Source organism: Sander vitreus, chromosome 7 (genome assembly GCF_031162955.1).
Source record: "Sander vitreus isolate 19-12246 chromosome 7, sanVit1, whole genome shotgun sequence".
NCBI lineage: Eukaryota > Metazoa > Chordata > Actinopteri > Perciformes > Percidae > Sander > Sander vitreus.
In genome coordinates this window covers 6,340,542-6,366,062 of record NC_135861.1, presented here as the reverse complement: position 1 = coordinate 6,366,062, position 25,521 = coordinate 6,340,542, and the positions used below count along the sequence as shown (strand labels likewise).

The 25,521-nt window shown below is 39.0% G+C and overlaps 1 protein-coding gene across 2 annotated transcripts in view; it reads right to left on the bottom strand.

The window, feature by feature from the left end:
- Window positions 1-3,467: 3,467 nt before the first annotated feature.
- LOC144520562 (solute carrier family 41 member 1-like) overlaps window positions 3,468-25,521 on the bottom strand; it is a 34,597-nt gene continuing 12,543 nt past the window's right edge. For both annotated transcript variants that reach the window (XM_078254345.1, XM_078254346.1), the window contains exons 3-11: window positions 21,985-22,092; window positions 20,441-20,512; window positions 19,998-20,142; window positions 16,958-17,104; window positions 15,777-15,921; window positions 14,492-14,571; window positions 9,638-9,772; window positions 8,215-8,363; window positions 3,468-6,683 (exon numbers count right to left, since the gene is read on the bottom strand). In XM_078254345.1, the coding sequence (XP_078110471.1) occupies window positions 6,510-6,683; window positions 8,215-8,363; window positions 9,638-9,772; window positions 14,492-14,571; window positions 15,777-15,921; window positions 16,958-17,104; window positions 19,998-20,142; window positions 20,441-20,512; window positions 21,985-22,092 (1,155 nt within the window). In that variant the 3' untranslated portion in view covers window positions 3,468-6,509. The remainder of the gene's footprint in view (window positions 6,684-8,214; window positions 8,364-9,637; window positions 9,773-14,491; window positions 14,572-15,776; window positions 15,922-16,957; window positions 17,105-19,997; window positions 20,143-20,440; window positions 20,513-21,984; window positions 22,093-25,521) is intronic.

Sequence of the window (25,521 nt, the reverse complement as noted above, 5' to 3'; positions counted from 1 at the left end):
GGCACTTTTCATGACTTTTTTTCGACATACTATACCATGACTTTTTTAAGAGACTATACTGTGACTTTTGTACGACTTTTTCGACATACTATACCATGACTTTATGACTTTTTTCAACATACTATACTATGACTTTTTTTTTATCACTTTTTTCGACATACTATACTATGACTTTTTTTTATCACTTTTTTCGACATACTATACTATGACTTTTTTTTATCACTTTTTTCAACATACTATACTATGACTTTTTTATCACTTTTTTCGACATACTATACTATGACTTTTTTTATCACTTTTTTCGACATACTATACTATGACTTTTTTCGATATAATATGCTATGACTTTTTATGACTTTTTTAAACATACTATACTATGACTTTTTTAATAATTTCTTTCGACATACTATACTATAACTGTTTTCGACATACTATACTATGACTTTTTTTTATCACTTTTTTCAACATACTATACTATGACTTTTTTTTATCACTTTTTTCAACATACTATACTATGACTTTTTTTTATCACTTTTTTCAACATACTATACTAAGACTTTTTTCAAGAAACTATACCATGACTTTTTTCGACATACTATACTATGACTTTTCTCAACATACTATACTATGACTTTTTCTTCACTTTTTTCGACATACTATGCTATCACTGTTTTCAACAAAGTTTCTTTGGTGTCACAGTGGCATGGTGTTTGCACTCCAACAGGCAAGTACGCACTGTAGACTCTCACCTAGGTTGAATTTCTGGTGTGGGTTGGCACTTTTCATGACTTTTTTTCGACATACTATACCATGACTTTTTTAACAGACTATACTGTGACTTTTTTATGACTTTTTCGACATACTATACCATGACTTTATCACTTTTTATCGACTATACTATGACTTTTTTATGACTTTTTTCGACATACTATACTATGACTTTTTTTTATCACTTTTTTCGACATACTATACTATGACTTTTTTCGACATACTATACTATGACTTTTTTTTAATCACTTTTTTCAACATACTATACTATGACTTTTTTCAACATACTATACTATGACTTTTTTTTATCACTTTTTTCGACATACTATACTATGACTTTTTATGACTTTTTTAGACATACTATACTATGACTTTATTCGATATACTATGCTATGACTTTTTTAAACATGCTATACTATGACTTTTTTTTAATAATTTCTTTCGACATACTATACTATAACTTTATTCATCACTTTTTTTCGACATACTATACTATAACTTTTTTTTATCACTTTTTTCAACATACTATACTATGACTTTTTTCGACATACTATACCATGACTTTTTGACTTTTTCGACATACTATACTATGACTTTTTTTTATCACTTTTTTCAACATACTATACTATGACTTTTCTCAAGAAACTATACCGTGACTTTTTTTGACATACTTTACCATGACTTTTTCTTCACTTTTTCCGACATACCATGCTATCACTGTTTTCAACAAAGTTTCTTTGGTGTCACAGTGGCATGGTGTTTGCACTCCAACAGGCAAGTAGGCACTGCAGACTCTGACCTAGGTTGAATTTCTGGTGTGGGTTGGCACTTTTCATGACTTTTTTTCGACATACTATACCATAAATTTTTTAACAGACTATACCATGACTTTTTTATCACTTTTTCAAAATACTATACCATGACTTTTTTACTGTTTATCACTGCGATTTTATCACTTTTTTCAACATACTATACTATGACTTTTTTATCACTTTTTTCAACATACTATACTATGACTTTTTTTTATCACTTTTTTCGACATACTATACTATGACTTTTTTTAATAATTTCTTTCGACATACTATACTATAACTGTTTTCGACATACTATACTATAACTTTTTTTTATCACTTTTTTCAACATACTATACTATGACTTTTTTATATCACTTTTTTCGACATGCTATACTATGACTTTTTTCGATATACTATGCTATGACTTTTTATGACTTTTTTAAACATACTATACTATGACTTTTTTCGACATACTATACTATGACTTTTTTATATCACTTTTTTCAACATGCTATACTATGACTTTTTTCAACATACTATACTATGACTTTTTTTTATCACTTTTTTCGACATACTATACTATGACTTTTTTTTATCACTTTTTTCGACATACTATACTATGACTTTTTTCAAGAAACTATACCATGACTTTTTTATGACATACTATACTATGACTTTTTTTTCGACATACTTTACCATGACTTTTTCTTCACTTTTTCCGACATACCATGCTATCACTGTTTTCAACAAAGTTTCTTTGGTGTCACAGTGGCATGGTGTTTGCACTCCAACAGGCAAGTAGGCTCTGCAGATTCTGACCTAGGTTGAATTTCTGGTGTGGGTTTGCACTTTTCATGACTTTTTTTCGACATACTATACCATGACTTTTTTAACAGACTATACTGTGACTTTTTTATGACTTTTTCGACATACTATACTATGACTTTTTTGACTGACATACTATACTATGACTTTTTTATAACATGCTATCCTATGACTTTTATGACATACTATACTATGACATTTTGTATGACATACTTTACTATACTATGACTTTTTATGTCTTCATACTATACTAGGACATTGTTGTGGCATACTTTACAATGATATTTTTGATGACATACTATACTATAACTTTCCATGACATACTATACAATGACTTTTTTATGTCATACTATAATAAAACATTTTTTGTCTTCATATTATACTATGACACTTTTATGACATACTATACTATGACATTTTTATGACATACTATACTATGACATTTTTATGACATACTATACCAAGACATTTTTGATGGTATACTATACAATGGCATTTTTGATGACGTACTATACTATGACATATTGTTTAATGACGTATGACTTTTATATGACATGCTATACTATGACATTTTTAATGACATACTATACTATGTTATAGTATGGTTTAGTAGTATAGTAAATTAAATGTGTTTAAGTTAGCATTTCTTCATACCCTGGAAATCCAGAGTTCTCGCGAGAGCACAATTTGAATTTGCTCAGCGAGTCACTCTGGCATTGAGTAATGACGCTCATTACTCATGCCCTTGGAGCCGAGCTGCACCAATTGCCAGAGGCGAGCTAAACAGATGACGACAGCGCTGCAACGTCGAAGTCCGGAATCAGTCAGTAAACATTGGTCGTAGTGTTATCCAATTGCGTGCAGTTATTGTAATTTCTCATAGCCAGACCCTTAATCTTTTGGATTTGGGTCTGGATTTCCAGGCAAATTTCTTCACACATTTACCAAAATTTTGGTTAAAAACTTGTGCTAAATTTGGAAGGAAACCTAGCTGGTGTCATTATTGATGCTTCCACCTGATGGCACCGAAGTAAGAAATCATCATTTTTTTTGGTTCATTTACAGTAGGTGATGGTGCCAACGTCACACATACATTATTACACTGTTGGTTTTTATTAAAATATAACTGTTCATAGCCACAAAATCACATAAACGCTCACCAAGCATTTGTCACATTTTTGAATCCACACTTCCACACCATCTTAATGCACACATAAGACATAGCATACATGGAAGCTCAGGTGACAGTGAACACAACAGGATTAGAAAATGAAGGCATTTTAAAAGCCCCTAAAGTCATAATGTGGCAGTGTCAACATTGAAGTACAGTACAAAGTCGTGCCAATAGACAGCAAAAGAGTAAAGACTGTTGCAACATTTAAATAAAGCTACAATTGTTTGGCCGACATGGTGAGGGGTGAGGAGATTTTACACAAGACAGTTGACATTAACTTTGTTTTCAAGGCAACCTTAGACTACTATTAAAATCTTTTAAATACTTAATAGGGCTGGACGATAAACCACAGTTTTTAGGGAAATAGTTCCAACATTTTTGGGAAATGTTCTTGCCAAGAATTAGATAAGAAGATTGATACCAACCTCTCACTTCGGCTCTTTATCAATATTCTCATTTAAGTTTTGGCAATAAAGCGAATAAACGTATTTCCCAAAACACTGAACTATTCCTTTGAATGACTGTTATTATAACCAACCTAAATTTAGTCATGATCAAAAATATAAAAACAATATCTGGCTTACACTGGCCACCGAAACCAAATGTCAGCTAACCAGACATTAAACCAACCAATAAGTCTAAAATCTTTCACTGGTCAGACTGTAATTAAGACAAACATCAGAAGTGAGACAACACAATAAATATTAATAACAGTGACATTTTATAATAATAAAGATGTATGATATATCGTCCAGCCCTACTGATTAAGACACACTTACAGTATGTGCTGGTACAACACAACCTTAGCTGTGGTCTAGTTCTCACAGTATAGTTAACACATATATTTCAGTAAGCTTGAGTGAAATAAACTGTGATTCAAATAGTACGTATCTATATTTCATTACCTTCTAGTGTAGAAAGTACTCTGTGACAGTGTCACAATAAAAGCTTTTAGCAAAGCACTATTAACACTGAAATACCTTATGTAAGAGATCAATTACTGAAACGACAGGCTGTTTTTAGAAAGGCCTCAGATTTCAGTGTTTACGAGGTTTGTCTCTAAAATAGGTATTACTACTAGTAACAGCAAACTGCAGAAATGCTGCACGTGACTTCATGAGTGCATTTATACACGCTATTTTAAGCTCACATAGCAACGATAGAGAGATAGCCAGTGTACTTCAGATTATAATCTCTAAATACTGTGGCTTTTGCAGTTTAAGGTTTTCATCCAAACTAATTGTAATAGTTTGTGTGTTCGTGTAAGCTGAAATAATGCTTTTTTCTTTTTTTTTTTAATAACTTTAAATGTTAAATGAATGTGTTACTGTGTGTTCAGACAGAATGTGAATCAAATTTTAGACAATTGAATACAAAGTCAATAGATACACGTTGGCGCGAGTTGAAAATGTATGAACGGCACCAAAAAATATGAGCGCATTCCAGGGCTTTATGAATTTGTTTCATAAAAGTACAGAGATGAGAAGAACAAGGACGGAGATTGGAGGTAAAATAATACAAAATCTGGAGTTAAAGGTGAGTTCTGAATTTAGAATCCAGCGGTGAAATTCATGTGAATGATACAAGGCCAAAATCGGGTTTGCTTTCTGTCTGAACACACCTTTGAGAGTAACGTGTTCATGTATATGCATTCACTGCTGTAATGATGAGGTTTGATAGTTCTGACAATGTCATACTGAACAGTAAGGCTTTGTGGACCTTCCATTAAAGGGGCTGTTAATATCAAGTAGTCAGGAAATACCCAAGATCCTCTGCAGCTTTACAGTAGATGTCAACACATACACCTGAACTGATGAGTGAAAACAAATACTTATAGTCTCCTGCATCAATTCACTGCTGTCTTTTTTTTTTTTTACATTGAATAAGTGAAAATTCACAATCATATTTTTTTTTATTTATTATTTTTTTTTAATGCTAAGATTTCTATACAAATAGTGAGAGGTGTAGACACGTTTCCAGGGCTTCACAGTGCTTTGGAATCATGACACTGTCTGAACAGAGGTGATTCCATTGCATAACTCCCACCACACCTACTGATAGTGCCTTCCTCCTAATCATACTGTTCCCACTGTGCAGCCATGCCATTTGCCTTTGGCCATGAATATACCAATTACCCCATTCTGTTTGCTTCTGTTACGCTATAGCTCAAAAAATACATTTGCAGAAAATGTTAAGAAAAGATTCATAAAGTACAATATACAGAAACATTCCCCAGTGTGTTAACGGTATGTGACCTGATTCTGTGAAAACTAAATCAGTCCCTTTCATCTAAATTCATTCCACATAACATATTTAGACATACTGTACATCCATGAAAATTCCAGTTGGTGTGCAACATACATCAACCTCTAGCATTAATGCATAGTACAGGCTATCCAATCACGGACAGCTCGGACAGTCTGTTTGATCTATCCACATTTAAACAGATGTCCACAAACAGACCAACTGTTCAGTCTCACTGCTATGAAGTTGCTAAATATTTCTCGGATGAAGCCAAAAAGACGAGGCAGGACAGAGCCACCAAACACGTTTAGTTAATGCAGGAAAACTAAAAGACATATAGAGGAATGATGATAAAACAAAGTTCATTATACTGACGGGACAGATATCTAAAACTACACTACATACTTTAAATTCTTTTGCCCTCAAATACAAATAATTAGATTGGCTGGACGTGTTCATGCAGCAAACCCTTCACGCACATGTATGGGTTTAAATGGGTGGGTGTCACCTGTGCCGTCTCCCCGTCATTGTCGAGGTTTGAATTAGTGACACAGACAGATTCCTCGGTATGAACTGGCGCGGTGATAACCATAAGAAAATGCTTTATTGTCCAATTTAAAAGCATCTCTGCGTAAATGTAAAAAAAAAAGAAAGAAAAATGGTGCAGCGAGACCGTGGCTGGCTAAGAGTTCAGGGGTAAACATTCAGAGGCCGAGGCTCTGAAACAGTGAGACGCCGCGGAAGCAGAGGGCTAGAAAGCCGGTGCCCAGCAGGTCCCCCAGGGCGGTCAGGTAGGGGATGGAGAAGTTGTCAGGGTCCAGGCTCCGTCTCCACATCACACGGATGATGAGGTCGGCAAAGTAAAGGAGGATGGCCACCTAGAGGGACAAGAAAAATGAGCTGAAAAAGGCTGCGATTGAAGGAAGGAAGTTCAGCTTTTCTGGACTCGGGCAAATATGAAATCGGAGATTTATTTGAACCTGCATGAGATTATGGAGATTGCCAGTCAGCCGTTGACTTGGTACCAAAGGACACAACGTCTAATTTCCTGCAATAATACTATCAATACGGGAAACACTGCATGTTTAATGTGTCTCAGGTTTTTACAAACACTTGTACACAGCAGAGATGACGTTATGTTGAGGAGGTCAGAAAGGCGACCGGGGCAGGAGTGCGGTGTACTTTTGGTTCTGTCCTGGAACAAATCTTCATCTCACTGAGCTGCTGAAGCACCAACACCTGGCATGGCTCATTTCACAGTTAGGTAACAGGTGGCAGCAGCCCTTTTTTATCAGACTGTACAAAGTCTTACTTTCTGATGACTGGTTTCCACAGTTAGTATCAGAGTGTCATGTCAAACTGTAGGGCCAACGAGTTCATTAGAAACCATTCAGTGACTAGTAATAACTGCTTTTGACAGTAGGAATGCACCGTAGCTACTTTTTAAAGTGTCTCATATTATGCTCATTTTCAGGTTCATAATTGTATTTTGAGGTTGTACCAGAATAGGTTTACATGATTTAATTTTCAATAAACACCATATTTTTGTTGTACTGCACATTGCTGCAGCTCCTCTTTTCACCCTGTGTGTTGAGCTCTCTGTTTTAGCTACAGAGTGAGACATCTCACTTCTGTTCCATCTTTGTTGGGAGCCGCACATGCGCAGTAGCTAGGTAAGACTACTAGCCAGTCAGAAGCAGAGTATGAGGACGTGCCACGCTAGCAGCTAGGTGAGCATTATAACGTGTGTTACAAAGTGACGCACGTTCATCACGGAAGTAAAGGCTGGACTACAACAGACCTGTTTGGAGCAGTTTGTGAACAGTGTTTTCTGTTGGAGATGGTAAGTCCCTTTGGGGTGGACTTTGGGCTTTGGGCTTTTTCACTTTGTAAACCTATAACATGCACAAAAAATATATATAACACACTAAAAGAAAAAAACACGTTCGGCCAAGTTTTTCATTGTATTCGGCTTCGGCTTTGGCCAAGAATTTTCATTTCGGTGCATCCCTAATTGACAGGAATATAAAAAATATATATTTTCTTCTGTTTCTTGTAGTTAATAGGGTCTGTGAAGACAACTCAGGGAACGTGTGTATGAAACTGTGTCCATATCTGATAAATGTTGGAAAGGATGGATTGATTTTATTAGACCACATAGATCAGATTCGGGGTAATAATGGAACATTTACTGTAACACAACCCCCACTGTTCCTTTGCCACACACCTTTTTCTCTTGCTTTTTTTTTTTCTTCTTTGTACGATTAACTTGAACTGTATTGTGCTAATTATTTAAAACAATATATATAAATATCTATAAAAAGTGTACAATATATGGTACTGACTTAATAGTTCAGTAAAAAAAAACAATGTAAAAAAGATAGAAAGAAAGAAACTGTGTCAGTTTACCTGCAGCAGAGCAGCACACAGGTAGCAGATTGTGAAGGTTACGCTGATAGGCACCTCATCTCCCTGCAGCAGAGAGATGGCGTAGAGGAAGACCAGGTGACCGGGGACAACCAGCATCAGAAGCACCCGCGCTGACTTGGAGTTCACTCCTGGGAGACAGAGAAGTGTGCACTTCGCAGTCAGGGTACTCGGTTTTATTCCTCGCTGTTACCTCAATCCTGTCTGCTGTGTTTTGGTGTTCAAAGATTGTTCAATTTCCAGGTGTTTCACACTGTCAAGAGCCAGCCCAGCTCCTATTTTAAAAGGATATCCTCAGGATATTCTACTAAAGCGCTATACACATAACATGTATTATTATTCATATGCTATCTTCAAGGCATGATTAAACCATGATAGTGAAAATGTATATGTGTTCTCCAAACTAACTACTTTCTTATAATCATCTATCTAATAACAGTAAATGTGCATTCTTTTATTTTTTGGTTAGGGTTAGCAGCAGAACAAGCCAAAAGCACAAATTCTGTCATATTTTGAACTTAGATAGCTGTTTAAGCTAATGTTTTGGCAAACTGTTGCCTATTTACCTATTCACACATCCAGACATGGATCAACATTTATCTGTCTTTCTGGCCACCTGATGAATTTAAGGCTGTAAATTTGCTTTAGAAATTACATTTTAACATCTTACTGTCGGTTGCTTTTAACACCTGCTATCTAGGAATTTAAATGTGTTCTACTGTCGCTCTTATTTTAAGGCACCCTGGGTAACCACTTTGGTTAAATACCTAATATTTTATGTATTGTAGGAATATTTTTAAGAGTGTGTATGTGCTAGATGCAAAAGAGCTGTGTGCAGTCAAATTGAGGAAGTGGTTAAAAGTACTCCGGGTGAGCTGTTGATGCACAAAATGTTATGCTTAAGTCATAAAAATAGTTTAGACCTTATATGGCATAAGAGTGAATTGTTTAAAGGTTACAAGAACAAGAAGAGGAATTTGCACCAGACAGAGGACCCAACCCTGTGAGTGTGTGTGTGTATGTGGCAACAGAAGAATCTGCCCAGAGACAGGAGGACGACACCCCATCAAGGAAAAGGATAAAGGTTGAGGGATATTGCAGAACGGGGCTCACAATTGGACAGTGACTTTGCTAATCTGAGCTCCGACTCTTTTGTCTGTAGCTAGGGACACTTAGTGTCTTTTGTGAACCCACATATGTGATTGCAACTTAACTGCTGGACTCAGTAAACTTTTCTTAACCTGAATCTATCGTCGAGTCGATCAACTCTATCGAGTTGATCCTTGAGTTTTGGTATCCATAAGTCCTATCAACGAATACGCGGGAATTAGAGTAATTGGAGTCAGATATCTCGGCCTTCGGGCCTGTGTATTTAGATGCCAAGGATTCAGCATGGCAGTGTTACCTGAGGAGAAGAAGGTGATGCAAGGATTGGGCCAGTGCTGCCTCATCTTGTAGGGCAGCACCCCTGGGATGCTCCAGAAGTGCAAGTAGGTAGAGATCCGACTGGCCTGGATGGCCACCAAGTTACCACCCACACCTACACAGGGGAAGGGAAAGACACAAGGCAGACTGATTGAGTAAGTGACTGAATAAGCCAATATATGAATGAAGGTGCAACGACTTGAATTTCATGTCAGACAAAGACATGTTGTTTCCCCAAACAGATTCAGTTAAAAAGATGATACTGATTTTGTATCCTTATAATCAACTGAAACAGAAAGATCTTTCCCACAAGGGACAGTGCACAGCTTTCAGTAATCAGTAACGCTTAATCTCTTTCCGCGTTGCCAGCACACCAATTAAGCCAAGTAATGACACAAACTTGATCTGGCCAGGGTTTACGGAAAGCAGAGTCCATCTCAATAAGCCACACAGACCAAAGCACAGCTAAAATCTGGCCAGCGGAGTCACAGCATTTGAAAAAAATTAAAGCGATGAACACAAACAAAAGCTCCCCCCGGATATCTCAGAGGGCAGCAGCGCGTCCGTATGGAAAGAAATTAAACGCTGTGTGGCCGTATGGTTCTGACAGTGAAATGGGAAAACTATTATGTGGCTTTTCTGAAACTCTGATAGATAACGTGTTTCTGACTGACTTTGTGTCAAGATGTCTGATCTGTTTGACAAGTCATTTGCCGAATTCTAAACTGGCCACAGATGGGACGTGCTTCAGAGCAACCAAAAGGCTCACCAAAGAGATCTGAGATAAGATTGTATCCTTTCATTCAGGCGTGAGTTGAGGCTTTTTATTGACTCCATCAAAGCCAGCGTTTCTGCTGAGTGCAAAACACATTTTCCAGATCTTTTCAAACTTTTCAAAATCTAGTTTAATTTGCTGTTGACAATGGTTTCTGTGCCTAATTCAGTTCAAACACCTTTCCAAGTATATACCCCTCAAACATGGCACAGATGTTCTTTTGTGAGTTGGGAAATACTTGAGGGAACTTTTAGTCAAACATAATACTGGTTTATGTGCAAGCCAGTGAGGAAAAATGGGAAATTCAAACCAGATTGGCGGATTTTTCAGAGACTGATGCAAAGAGAGAGAAAAAGAGGGAGATTGAGAAACAGTGGGAAGATGGGCAGAGCCGAAATGAGAAACAGTGAGAGTAGATAGTTATGAAAGGCCCTGTCAGCTGTGCCAGGACACTGGGTGTAGACCATTAGTGGTTTCTATTGAGTTCTCTCCTGTCAGTGGATCACCTCATTGCCAAACCACTTATTCTGAAAGCTGCTTCTTTTTTGCCTCCACTTCTCTGCCTTAGTGCATTTTCCATCATTTCTAAAACAGCTTTATGGGGTGAAAATCCGTTTTCTGTGTATGAAGTAACTCTAAACCTTCAGACATAGTTCCAGTGCTCTCCACAGTTGATAGGGGGGTTATCATGCAGAAAAGAGCTGCATGCAAATCCAAAATCTCAAATCAAGCTGTTGGGGACTGTATTTGGCTGAGTTTGCAAAATCAATGCACAAGGAAAAATGTTTTCTCTCCTCTTTCTCCTTCCCTCTGCTCCCGATTATTTCTTCTGCGCCATCTAGCCCTCCATTTAGCAGTAAGATGATCGCTCTTCTCTTACTTAATGCACATATTGTGACGTTTGACACACATCATTTGACACTTCTACGGTGCACTTCACTTCAAGCAGAGCACCATGCATTACCATGACAGTATCGTAGCTGCATTTGCACCACTGTGACGGCTAAAAAATGTGATGAAATTTATTGAACTGATTGTTAATCCACCCTCAGTAACTGTTGCTACACTTCACAACCGAAAAGTTTTTGGAATTTTTTAAAACAATGATTTCAGACAAAGGTGAAATGGCAAACTGCCGCTGGCAGAATTGATCAGCTGTAGCAGTTAAAGCTAACATTAGCTCCATGAGTTGCACACGCTGTCTTCTGCTGACTTTTTGATGACTTGTTTTAAAATCCTGTTAAAGGGATTAGATATGCACTTGATGGCTACATACATGAACTAATGCTTAAAAGACTGAGGCTAATGCTAAATGCACCAGGCAAAAAGTTAGCATCCTCACCAGCTGATGATCTGGGTAGAAACTAGTAAATAAAGAAACAGCATTCATCTTTTATTGCAGTGCTAAGCTAATTCCTAGTATTACAAGTATAATAATTAAGAATGTAAGATCAGACATGTGTTTCATTCTAACATAACCATTTAGCTGCTTAGCATATATACTTGGACAAATAAGACGGAGGTTAGAGTTAGCCGCCAGCCTCAGCATCAGGAAGTATTGCGTGATATCAGGTCTCGCGATGTAACACATACAACAAGGTAGCGATGGACTGACCGAGCGAGGAGTCAGACACAAGTAAACATAGGAGCTGCCAAATATCTATTCCGAAGCTGTAGGGGGAGCTCTATAGAGAAACCTGCGAGCAAAAAGCGAGAAAACAGCAAAGAAATGGCCAAAACTGCATAGCACCTCTTTAAAGCTACACAGTGGATGTGCAATTGAGAAGTCTTTTTTTCTTACGTAACCTGTAACCAAGCCAAATAATAGTATGAAGAAACTCTGTATAACTGTTCTGAACATCTGCTGTTGAGACTGTTAAAATGGAACTTCATAGAGATGCATCAAAGCAGTTTGATGCTCTGCATGGCGGCCTGGATGCACGGTTTGACCGCAGTCTGTGCATCTGAAATAGCTGGTGCTTCTGAAGCGGGTGCTGCAGTGGTTTTAAGGCTTCATTTTACTGGACATGTTGGCAGTTTCACATGTTTCAGCCCATTAACTGTAAATCATGTATACCAGACCTTTTCCGAAGCCTCCCATATGTTTTTAGACTGGTCTCATAGTTTTCCAGGCTGCCACTGGTTTCAGTTCATTTCACAATGGCAATCAAAAAAAAATGAAAATGACAAAATGAGTAGGTTAGACCATGCATGGCCATTAGTTTTGAGCAAGGACGGTTATTTTCCCTCTCTTGTTGCTAGGGCTCGGTATTGTATCACACATCAATACTGTTGTGGTACAAACTGAAATGTGTCCGTAGCACAGAGTATCAAAATATGTCAAGGACAGAGAGTTGGCCTGGACAGATTAATAGTCCTCTACTTATATTTTACTCCAATAATTCATGTTTAAATTATACATTTGCAAATTTTATTTTTTAAGAGAATGTTTGGGCATTTTAGGTCTTTATTTGATAGGACTGCTGTAGACATGAAGGAGGCGAGAGAGGGGAATGCAGCAATGCAGAAAAGGGCCGCAGGTCGGAATTTAACCCGCGGCCGCCCCGGCAAGGACTGAGCCCCTGTACATGGGGGCATGCTCAACAAGGTGAGCTAACCAGGTGCGCAGCAGCATTAAACATTTGAGAACGTTTGTCTTTTGTTGTTCATTTTAAGACATTTTTTGACCAACTACCATGCTTTGCTTGTTTTCAAGCCATGATGTCTCTCTCTTTCTCATGGGCGGGCAAAGCAGAGAAACGGGAGGTAACCTTCCTCCTTATGGCATCATAAGGAGGAGATTCCAAATTAGCCCATCTGAGCTTTCATTTTCTCAAAAGGCAAAGCAGGATACCCAGAGCACATTTCTAGCCACTGGGGGACCATAGGCCGGCTAGGGGAACTCATATTAATTTTAAAAAACCTCATAAAGTGAAATTTTCATGCCATGGGACCTTTAAACTCGCCTACTGTAAGCGTTTAACTACAACACAATATAACTTTGAGGAGAAAAAACTGAGTGAAGAAAGAAGTTTGAGGTTTTTTATAACATTGTGAATAAAAATGTGAACTACCATGCAGCTGCCAGTGGCTGCCTGGAAGAAGGAAATCAATCCAAAAAGTCATTTCATGAAGCCTACTACTGTAGGTATGTTGTTGGGGATTAGTGAATAACAATGAACTATATATATATATATATATATATTCTGTTCTGAGAGTTGGACTGCGCTGTCAACTCAATGTTTTTAATGCCGCTCACATTCATACAATAAAGAAGTACACAAGAGAACAGAACAAATCAGAAGTGTTCAAATCGAACTGTATAACTTATGACGCAAGAACAGGATTGTCAGTGAGCACGCATATTTTGCTTGCTTTAATTTAAAGGTCCCATGACATGGTGCTCTTTGGATGCTTTTCTATAGGCCTTAGTGGTCCCCTAATACTGTATCTGAAGTCTCTTTTATATAGGCCTTAGTGGTCCCCTAATACTGCATCTGAAGTCTCTTTTCTATAGGCCTTAGTGGTCCCCTAATACTGTATCTGAAGTCTCTTTTATATAGGCCTTAGTGGTCCTCTAATACTGTATCTGAAGTCTCTTTTATATAGACCTTAGTGGTCCCCTAATACTGTATCTGAAGTCTCTTTTATATAGACCTTAGTGGTCCCCTAATACTGTATCTGAAGTCTCTTTTATATAGACCATGCATGCATGACTCGCACCTGCTGCTGCCTTCCCCTTTACCACCCTGACAGCATTCACTCCTGTTTCTAGTTCAAAATAATGTCAATATAAAATTGTGATGGCATCTCTCAATATGTGTTTGTTTGGAGTCACTAAATCTTTAGCATGCTGCTTGGATTCATTCAGCAGTACCAACAGTAGAAGCTGTACTGCCACACACTAAACATCCGTGCAATAATGGCTTAATCCTGATAATGCTGATAATGTTTCCGAATTGTCACTCTGGACAACAACCAATAAATGTTTAAAATGCTATCTCTCAGTTTGATTTCTTCCTGTGGCATCATTTAGCTTTTAAAGACGTTTCAGCTTACCGTTAATGACGGGCGTGAAGACAGCCATGCCCTTAAAGTTGGGATCACTCACTGTCTTGTCCAGTATAAGGCCTCCAAAACTGGAAATCACAAACACAGAGGGAGTCACAACCCCATGCAGTCACTGCCAGGGTTTCCCAGCCTGATGTCAGAAAGGAAGAAACCATTCAGATAAAAAAAAAAAAGATAATCCTGTTTTAAGCTACCTCACTAGCAGTTCAGATGGCTGACTTATTTTTCTACGTGAACATCTCCTACAACCTGTTCAGATTTACCTGCATGCATCATTTAAATTAGACTGTATATCATTTAAGACATAGATATATAATTGTTTGTGCAACTTGCACAAACATGGGTTTTACTTGCATCTTTGTACATACTATTTAAGAAGGTTGTACATTTCTATTCACCACTTGTATATAAGATTGTACATTCTGTCCTTTGTATTTTTTTTTAATCTTTATTTTTGAATAGTTGTTTTTTTATTCTATCCTATTACTTATTTCTTGTAATTTCCCAAATTGGGATCAATAAGGTCTATCTAATCTAATTGTATCTAATCTAATAATTACGTACCGCTAGATAATTCATTAGGTTTCTCTAAAAAGATTCTTACAACACCATTTAGTTTTTTTTCATGCTTCTAAAGGCTGTTTTATGCTTCTGCGTCGAATCGACAGTGTATCCCCGCAGGCCCCTCTGCATCGCCTCGATGCAAAGTTACACATTTTTGGAGGTGCACGTCGAGCTACGGCGGGGGGCTAGGAGGGGGGGTTCGCGGCGACGGTAAGGACTGTGATTGGTCAACTCGTCCTGTGTGTTGATAGTCGGTGTTTCAAGCAGCCTACTGTGGGGAGTAGCAACATGCTAGTTCACTGACATAAGCTTTGCAAATAAACTCAAACATAAAGTGTCTATATGTCAGTAATGTTTTGAAATCAGAACTTCGCCAGCAAGCAGTACTTTGTGGGCAGTTGTGCTAAAGTTAGCTTGCTAACTGGCTGCCAGACACCTCGCAAATAACCTCAGACTTAATTTCTCGTTACAGCCCCCTAGCGTCATGGCGGTGAAATGCACCGCGATGCAAAGGAACCCCCGACGCAGAACTCCGAAAGGGTCACAACGTCGTAGGAGCGACGGCCGACGGCGTAGCGAGTTGACGCAGAAGCATAAAACAGCCTTAAGTGTCTTACTTCGTATTAATCACGGCTCTATTGAAATATGACGTTCACTGTACAATTATGTATTCATTAATAGTTCAATAAAATAATTAAAGAGATTTTACCTGCTAATGGACATGGCTACTATAACAGGCTGCCAGCCTGAGCGGAGAACCTCGCTGATCTGAGGGTTCTGTCGGGCCACCACCACCCAGAGCGGGATCAGAGCCAGGAAGACCAGAATCACCACGGGCGACAGGTACCATATATCTGTGGGACAGGAACACACACACTCTGATATACTACTTATAGTGATAGTCAGCAAAAATGAATGTAAAAAAAACCCAACTATACTCTCAGAGAAGCCTTAAATTATGCAATAATCAGCCCTATCAAGAGTTGACACTTAACTATGCATATGATGTACAACAGGTTTACTGTATATGTGTCATTATATTACAATAGTACTGTAATGTTAATGCAACACCTCATTACTACAAACAAACCATTTAATTTCATGAGCTTTAAGTCATCCATATCTATGTGAAGTTTTATCAAGCTTTATCCTACGCCGGACTATAAAGTATAAATGCAAGATACACATTTAAAATGCACCCACTCACACATGAAGAAACACTTTCACAATCTGTGAAATTAAATTAAAACAGACCCTGGAACAGATGAGGGAAAGTTCACTTACATAAAGCAGCTTACATTTTTTTGAGACAGGTACTGTGAATACAGAAGACAGTAGGAACGTGCGCACACACACACACACACACACACACACACACACACACACACACACACACACACACACACACACACACACAGGCTAACCTAATCTTAACCACTGAACCAAAAATCTGCTTTGTCCCCAATTAACTGGTCTTTAGTCTGAAATGCGTCCCTGAAGGTAGCATAAGTAAAAAAAACATAAACACACACACACGCGCGCACGCACGCACACGCACACACACACACACACACACACACACACACCATGACGAGCTGTCTGAGAAATTGAACCGGACTTTTGCTGCCATCTTGTGTTTTGGTTATCAAGCATGACAAACTCAAAAAAAAGACATTGTGCATACTACAAAATAAAGACATTCACATTTCCCACTTATTGTGAAAAAAAAGGAATAAATCCAGATGTGAGTTGTTGTTGTTGTATTCAACGGGTGAATACAATCTACAAGGAGGCACTTCTCTGACTACAGACGATGTGTCGCAGAGCCATAAATCCGAGCTGAGGTTTAGCTCATCTCCCTCTTGACTCCATGTCACCGTGTTTCCTCACCTTTATATTTGTAGAGTGTGCTGCTGACCCCGGCCAGCAGGGACAGGGTGATCAAATCACCCAGACTGGCAGCGATGGGGGTGGCCACGTTGTCGGGGTTGATCCCCACCTTCCTGGAGCCGATGATCACTCCGACCATCACCAGGCCTACGGAGGGAGGGATGGACCACGGACAGACAGGAAGAGGAGAGAGATGAGTTAGTGTGAAAGGACAGAAACAGAAAATAGGATGATGGAGAATAAAAGCAAAGCTGTCATCGGTTTCAACCAAGGCGAACGAAAATTCGAAATGTACAGTATATTAATAATACAGTGTGTTCCGAGAGAGAGAGCTTTTATCGGGGTTACAAGACAACATAACGCAGACGAAAGCTTTCAGCAGAAACATTTAGCTTTTCCTGTATTATATATGCATCAACCAGCCTCACAGAGTGACAGCTTGCTAGAAAAGAGGAAAGAAGACTTCAAAAAGCTGCATTTAGATCTGAGTAAGAAAACTGAATCATAGAGAAATATTAAAAAAATGGCAGAGTAAGGAGACGAAGACTGGAAAGAGGTTACTCAGAACAGAACAAGGGAAAGTGAGTTCCCTCACTCATCAAGCCTGCTAAACACTAGAACATTTATGGGGGGGGAGATACATTATGGATTATGCAGTTATTACATGAGGAGAAAGGGTGATACAGGGATGGATGCATCTGCTGCTAGGGGAAAAACCTGATGGGTCTGTATGGTGAACTGGATACATTGATGGTGTTTAACATTACGAGTAAAAAAGACATACAACAGAAGCAACATGCATCTTTTACTTACTACGGAAGACATAGTTCGACATTTTGGAAAAATATATGTATTTGCTTTCTAGCTGAGAGTTAGATGAGTAGATTGATACCACTCTTGAATCTGTCCGTTAAATACGAAGCTGGAGCCGGTAAACAGTTAGCTTAGCTTAGCATAAAGACTAGTGAGCTTTAAGGTCCAGACACACAAAGCCGATAATCGGCCATCGGACAGTCTGGCGAGGTTAGTGACTCGAGTCTGTTTGGTGTGTTCCGTGCCGTCGTCCGTCCGAGGGGCCGTTGGCCTTCGGCCGGCAGTCGGACTCAAATGACCCATCTGATTGGTAGAGTGCTAACCCGGTAATGGGGAGCGGAATGAGCGAGTCTCTCACAATCTGACGAAAATCTTTTAAACTGACCTTTGTTGATCTGAAATGAAGACAGATTCAGCAACTGCACGGCCTAATTCTCGCTTAAAATGTTTTCAGAAACACGTTTCGGTGAACTATTTTAGTACAATATGAGATCCTATTCTGAACAAGCCGCCATGACAGTCTGGCTTTGAATTTCCGGAGAAACCAGACCCACGTGACGCATTCATCCAATCAGCTGCCGGTTTTCATTTTTTGGGCGACAATACAGATTAGCGGCGCCTGCTGTTATGGAGACGTATTACGTCTCGTCGTTTTGGTGTGTTCCGAGGCACTTTTTTTGACCAACTCGGGGAGACTGATCAGTCCAACTGCCTTTTCTGCCGAGGGTCGGCCGTCTGGTCGGTGTGTCTCGACCTTTAGGGGTGGTGATAGCCAGATGATGTTACTTTTGGACAGAAAGAGGCTAGCAGTTTCCCCTGATATATGAGTGGTAACAATCTTCTCATCCAACTCTCGGCAATGGACCTTTTTCACAGCAGACATTTTGACTTCAAGTGTCCCAGTAAGCTATTTCAGTGAGTCAGCATGCACAATACCAGGGCCTCTCCTAAGTGGAATAAGGCATCATTAATGGTTTTGAATACACTTGTGCTTTTCCTACTATGACATGTCAACATATCTGCTGTGAAAAAGGTCTATAGAACAAGAGTATTTCCCAACATGTCAAAGCATTCCTTTAATGCATTCAAAGAAAGTTTAGCAACAAATTGGATCGTCTACAGGACACAAAGTGAAGTAAAGACATAAGGATTGGCCAATAAACAGGGCAGCTATGACGGAAGTTAAAAGTGATTCAGCCGTCATCTCCTGTCGGTCTTTGCGTCTACGTGTAAAGCAGCTGAATGACTATTGCGGGGCATTCACACCAAATAAAGTGTGGGGGGCGTCAATGAAACGGCCCATTTGTGTGATCCCCTGTTTTGTTCTTAAACCCCCCAACAAAGCACAAGTAGACTTTATATTTCACGATTACTGTTTTCCGTCAGATCGTTTATGGATTTCGAAGTTTGTGACCGCAATTGAAGGCAGCCTTATATTACAGGAGAGAGAGAAAGAAAGAGACAAATGAGACATAGCGAGTGCTTTGTTGTTGCAGGAAACATTTAGCTGTTACACACGGGCAGTTCAGTGCTTGTGTTTCGTATTTTACCCTCAGAGTGTATTAAAACTTTCTTGTGGCAGCGATGAAGGCAATGATGTTTCCTGTTTACTGTACGGGACTCTCACACCGCCTCAAAACACACTGACAAGTCTGATCGCGGGTTACATGATTGGCCACCTACAGCGTGACGTGGGGGCGTTTTTTTTTTTTATGTCCCCCCTGCAACAACCCCCACCGCAGCCCAAACACACTACCCCCATTCAAAGTGAATGGAAAGACCTGCGTTTTTGCTGGACGGCCGACGCAGGCAGTCCTTACACCTCACCTTAAAAGACAAGGTAGCTGTGCATGTAAACACCAATCGTATTGGTTTGCTTCAATTTAGTGTCTTACTATCTGAGCACCCGGCCACCTGTTTGTTTTCCAACCATTTTCTGCTAAATATGTGTGCTGCAATGCTGCCACTGGATACAGGGAGACTGGATCATCACTGCATCCATACACATTGATTTTACACATTTTTCTCTGTGCAGTTCCTAATAAACCCAGAACATTAATGCAGACAAGACAACTGCACTGGCTCAGTTATGTAAACAGTTTTGTTTTAAGAGTTTTACAAATTGAAACTTGTGTGTAGAAATTGAGCCAAACCTGGAAAATACTGTAATACAGTAGATTTATTCAACTTCTGATGCAAAACAATGATGGCATCCCTGGTCACTCACCTAAGGAAAGAGCAGCTACAAAGGCTGTGGTGATGCTGCTAGCACAGAGAACAGCTGCCTGGTCCAGTTCAATCCCCCCTCTAGAAAATGACCCTAAACACACAGCTGCCACTGCCGCGAGGAAGCCCACCACTGTCGCCTGAACCTGCAGAAAATGAGACGGGACATTATCATAAGATACAGTTAGGGTACAGCAATGAATGTGACATACAGTGCGGTGACTTTTACATATGGCTGCAACTAACGGATATTTTCACTACTGATTCATCTGCTGATTAGCTTCTATATTAAACAGTTAATCGTTTGGTCCATAAAACATCAGAAATTAGACCACAGTGTACTACGCATACCTAAACAAAGTATCTCAATGGTTATTTTGATCCTTCTTTTTGCCTACACCGGTGACAATAGTTAGCTATGTGAGTGTACAGTAAGTGTGTTACCTGTATCAGTGCCAGATTGCTGCACACCATGGTCCATTGTTTATCAGGGTCGTCCATTTGGCCTGTGTTGGCCTACAAACACGGAGACACCGCCAGTCATTTTAATGAGAATGTGTGGGGAAAGGCAATTTCAATCATTTGAGTTATATAGAGTTGACAAAACTGAGTGTTACAATTACATGTTTTTTTTTTAGGGCATTTTAGGTCTTTATTTTTATAGGACATTAAAGGGGAGAGAGAGGGGGGAATGACACGCAGCAAACGGCCACAGGTTGGAATCGAACCCGCGGCCGCTGCATTGAGGAGTAAACCTCTAAATATGGGCGTGCGCTCCACCAGGTGAGCTACCCAGGCACCTGTTACAATTACATGTTGGTGTGGAATATTATAGCTCATTGTGTGCAGAAAAAAAAAAAATAGTCATCTCAAGGAGGCAGAAAAGTAGACAATGGGCCCTATCTTGCACTCAGCGCAATTGACTATGTACACCGACGCATGTATCATTCCTATTTTGCACCTGATACTTGCGTTTCAGATCGTTAAAATAGGGTGAGAGTTACGAGTCAAGTTTTTTTTTTTTTACAGCCTGGGGTTTGGGTAACGCTTTAGAATACAGATGAAAAATTATAGTGCAATTATTTTGTACATACAGGGTACCGATGGAAAAAAAACAATTATCTCAATATCATTCTGAATAATTTTACTTTTTGCATTATATGATCATGCCTAATTGTACTTCAAGAAACCACATGGGAGTTGAATATAATCTGGTGGACCTATGTTCAGCTTAGATTGAGCTGAAAAACAAACAATAATAATAGTTTTTAAGGGTATCATATGATATCAAAAGGTTTATTAAAAAAAACAAAAAAAAAACTTTTTTCTAAGTGTGTGTGGCTTTGTATAGAATCAGTGGTGCATGATAAATTGTTTGTAGGGTGGTAAGATTAATTTGTAGGGAGTAGTAAACATATTCTCTTGAATAATATCAAATATATAGGGCTTGATGAAAGTGATATATATATATATATACACACACAAACCCTAATTCCAATAATTCCAATGAAGTTGGGATGTTGTGTACAACGTAAATAAAAAAAGAATATAATGATTTGCAAATCCTTTTCAACCTATATTCAGTTGAATACACTACAAAGACAAGATATTTGATGTTCAAACTGATAAACTTTATAGTTCTTTTTGCAAATATTTGCATATATTATATCATTTTGAATTTGATGCCTGCAACCCGTTCCAAAAAAAGCTGGGACAGGGGCATGTTCCTGTCTTTGTAGTGTATTCAATTGAATATAGGTTGAAAAGGATTTGCAAACCATTGTATTCTGTTTTTAGTTCCATTTTACACAACGTCCCAACTTCATGGAATTGGGGTTTGTATATATATATATAAAAATCTATATACAAATCTATATGCTATAGTATATGATATATATATATATATATATATATATATATATATATATATATATATATATATATATTGCATGAGGACCTAACAATATTTAACACCTAGCTCTTCTTACAGCAGTGGAGAGTCGAGCAGCCAGGGTCATCTCCAGGTTTCCTTTGAGTCCCACCAGAGCAGGCACCAGGATGAACACCTCTGTTATCACCTTAAACACCTCCCAATGCTGGAACACACAGACACACACACACACACACACACACACACACACACACACACATTTCAAATAAAATATTGTATAAACACTTAGAACGCATTGCAGACAAATATAAATACACTGAATTACAACTCATTCAGTTCTATAAGGAAATCATCTCTACCTCCACAGATGGATCCCTCTGAACCATGTCTCTTACTGATGCTGTTAAATAAGCACATCACATATTCTAGACTAACCCAGTAGCCTACTTTTCCTGTTTCCACCGCTCTGAGCATCAGCTGATGCCATGCCATATTGCAAAGGCTCAGTGGGTTTTGAAAACGCACAGTTCACAGAGTCTGCCTCATATTTTCTGACTACAACTCCAGTTGGCAGGTCCGAGATGGTTTAGATCTTTAAATAGAGGCACATATAAAAGAACAGCACAGCTGCCAAGAGCAGAGGGATGCGGAGCAGGAGCAGGGGCAGGGGCAGGGAGGGAGATAATTACAGATGAGAGGAGAAACTGACGGAGCAGGTCAGAAATGGACGAAGGAAAGAGGTAAAACAAAGGAAATTGTGTCAGATAAGAAGTTTTCAAAACATTTCTCAGGGGGTTCATAGAAGCACAAATACTATAAGTGATTCAGTTAAGAAACAAACAAAATGATGAAATAACATTGTTTAACATTTCCATTTTTGCTAGCCTTTAAAGGAACACGCCGACTTATTGGGACTTTAGCTTATTCACCGTAACCCCCAGAGTTAGATAAGTCCATACATACCCTTCTCATCTCCGTGCGTGTTGTAACGCTTTCCGACGGCTCCACCGGTAGCTTTAACCTAGCACGGATTCTGAAGGTAATCTGTTCCAACTAGCCTACTGCTCCGAATAAGTGACAAAATAACGCCAAAATGTTCCTATTTACATGTTGTGATTTGTATAGTCACAGTGTGTACAAATAACAAGGTCACATGAGACACAGCCATCTTCTAACTGTATATAAACTGGGAACTATATTCTCAGAAAGGCGAAGCAGTGCTACTTCTGCTACTTGGGCGGAGTGATATGCTTGCACCTGAGAAGCACTGGACAGAGAGTAGAAAAAAATGTATCGAATGTCCTTTTTATCTTTTTAAATATTTTGCCCCTGCTTGATCAGGTATCTATTGTGCCCTTGTTCTTTAGCTCCACCCACAAACATTAAACACAACCAATGAGATCATTCCTGACTCCTCAATTGATCATATAACAGCAACTAGGGAGGGACAGTGATGATGAGGTTTAAATGAAGCCACCATGAAGGACAGAGGGATGAATACGAGTATAGTGGTGTGCTTCTTGTGTGTGCTTGTGTCTGTCTATTTATACACATTGCTCTCAGATTCTGGACTGATAGGTCTTGCAGAAGGCTGTCATGTTGGGAGGCTATCTTGGGACATGGCCCACTTCTGCCCTGATACTGCTGCTGCTGCCGCTGCTTGAGTGTGATGGGCAAGAAGCCAAGATAACTAAAAGCCATTTGACTCTAGATTTCTGGAAATCTAGAGCAGCAACCTTTTATTGTCATTATAATTACTGATATTAATACTACTCACTAGAGACATCATTATTGTATCATTAGCATGTGCACATACTTATGTTCAGAACAGTTCAAGCTACACTTTAGGCTAAGACCATAGCCTAATGTAAGAAATAGGCCTATTTCAAACAGTTTGGCTTTCTTTGACTGCATTTCTACAGAATCTACTTCTTTTTTTTTCTATGTCACCAAGATATCAAAGTTTCTATAGCATCTCTCTGACCTACGTTCTTTCATCCTCCAACCACTTATTAAATTAACTGTCCACTTTTATCCCAAAGGTCTCCTTTTCCTCCGCACATCTAAATCTGATTTGGAAAGCTCAGAAAGGTGAATGTAACACAAGGCTCCATCTGTTGAATTAACAACAGCACCATCAAAACAGGAAGCAGGACTGACAAACTTCTGTATATAGCAGTAGCTGTTCCATTTAGCTGCATCCATCCATCCATCCATCCATCCATCCGTCCATCCATCCATCCGTCCATCCGTCCGTCTGCTTGTAAGGAAACACTGCCCTCTATTATTCCGAAAGGATTCTGTCCACCAATTTAACCATCATCAACCACAATTTTCTTGTAACTCGCCCCACATGTAAAAGGTGTTTAAAAGACTTGTGGTGAAAGAGCTGGTCAAGTCATAAAGATATAATAATATAAGATAGAAAGATAGAAAAATGTCCAATATTTAATAAAAGGCCAATGTCGGTCGGACCCTAATTCATACACCTGGATATGAAAACAATGCCAAATGAGACCATTCTTACCCGAGCAGCACGTACACTTGATCTCTGCCTCTCACTCTATTGACTCCATTCAACCATCTACAGCTGTCTGTATACAGTATGTGCACGACCACCCATCTCTCCACATTATTCATTCATTCATCCATACCACTATGATAAACTGTTTGTGTAAAGTCACTCCATCCATCCACTCACTCATCCATAGGGCTAGGTTAGCCACTGACAAGCGTCCATAGTAGGGATGTCTTGAGAACCGATATATTTTGGTACAAAGTCGATGTATAAATGTGACGGTACTCATTTTTCCACAGTACCGCAGGTACCGTAGGATGCAATTCTACCAGACCTGACGGGGGCAGCATACGCCTACAAGTGTTCTAGTCTGCCATTAAATGCTGAAAAAAGAACGCCTACCAGCATATAGCAATAGCTTCTCATCTCCATAAACACCTACGTTGCACATTGACGGCTTGACTGTAATAGCCTCTGGCTTTACTGTATATTTACGGCAACTGCTTTCACAAGTTCCCCTGGAACTCCCAAAATGCTAGCTGTGTGGTGATGCCAGCCTTCAGAGCAGCAGGCTGTGGGTCCAGAAGACTGACATTCTCTCCATAGTATATGTAAATCTCGCTCTCCTTCCCTGCTCCCCTCCATGCCAAAAAAAGTGACAGAAAGTTGAAACTGAAGAAAATCAAAGATTAAAAAAAGAATGACATGACAATCTTTTTGGTGTCCCATAAATGCCTTAGCCATGGCTAATGTGCCATAACCATGTACTTTCTCTAACCTTAACATACTGTATTTTCCATGCGCAGATACTGTAGTATGTTAACAAAAGGCACTGAATGTAATCCAGGGTTTTACAGAATGGTCCAAAATCTATGTTTTGTCTGGTAATTGGTGTGTGACTGCATTTAACATAGAGAACTCTGGCTTTTTTTGTTTAATGTTAAAAAACAGGTTATCGTATTAGCACTAGTATTGAAACAATTCAGGTGGTACCCAACCATTTTCATCTAATAATCAACCAGTCTCTCAAAAGGAATTCCACAAATGATTTTTCTTAGATTTTCATACTTGTATAAGGTCCATAACAATCCCGGCGGAGACCATTCCGAGCCCTGA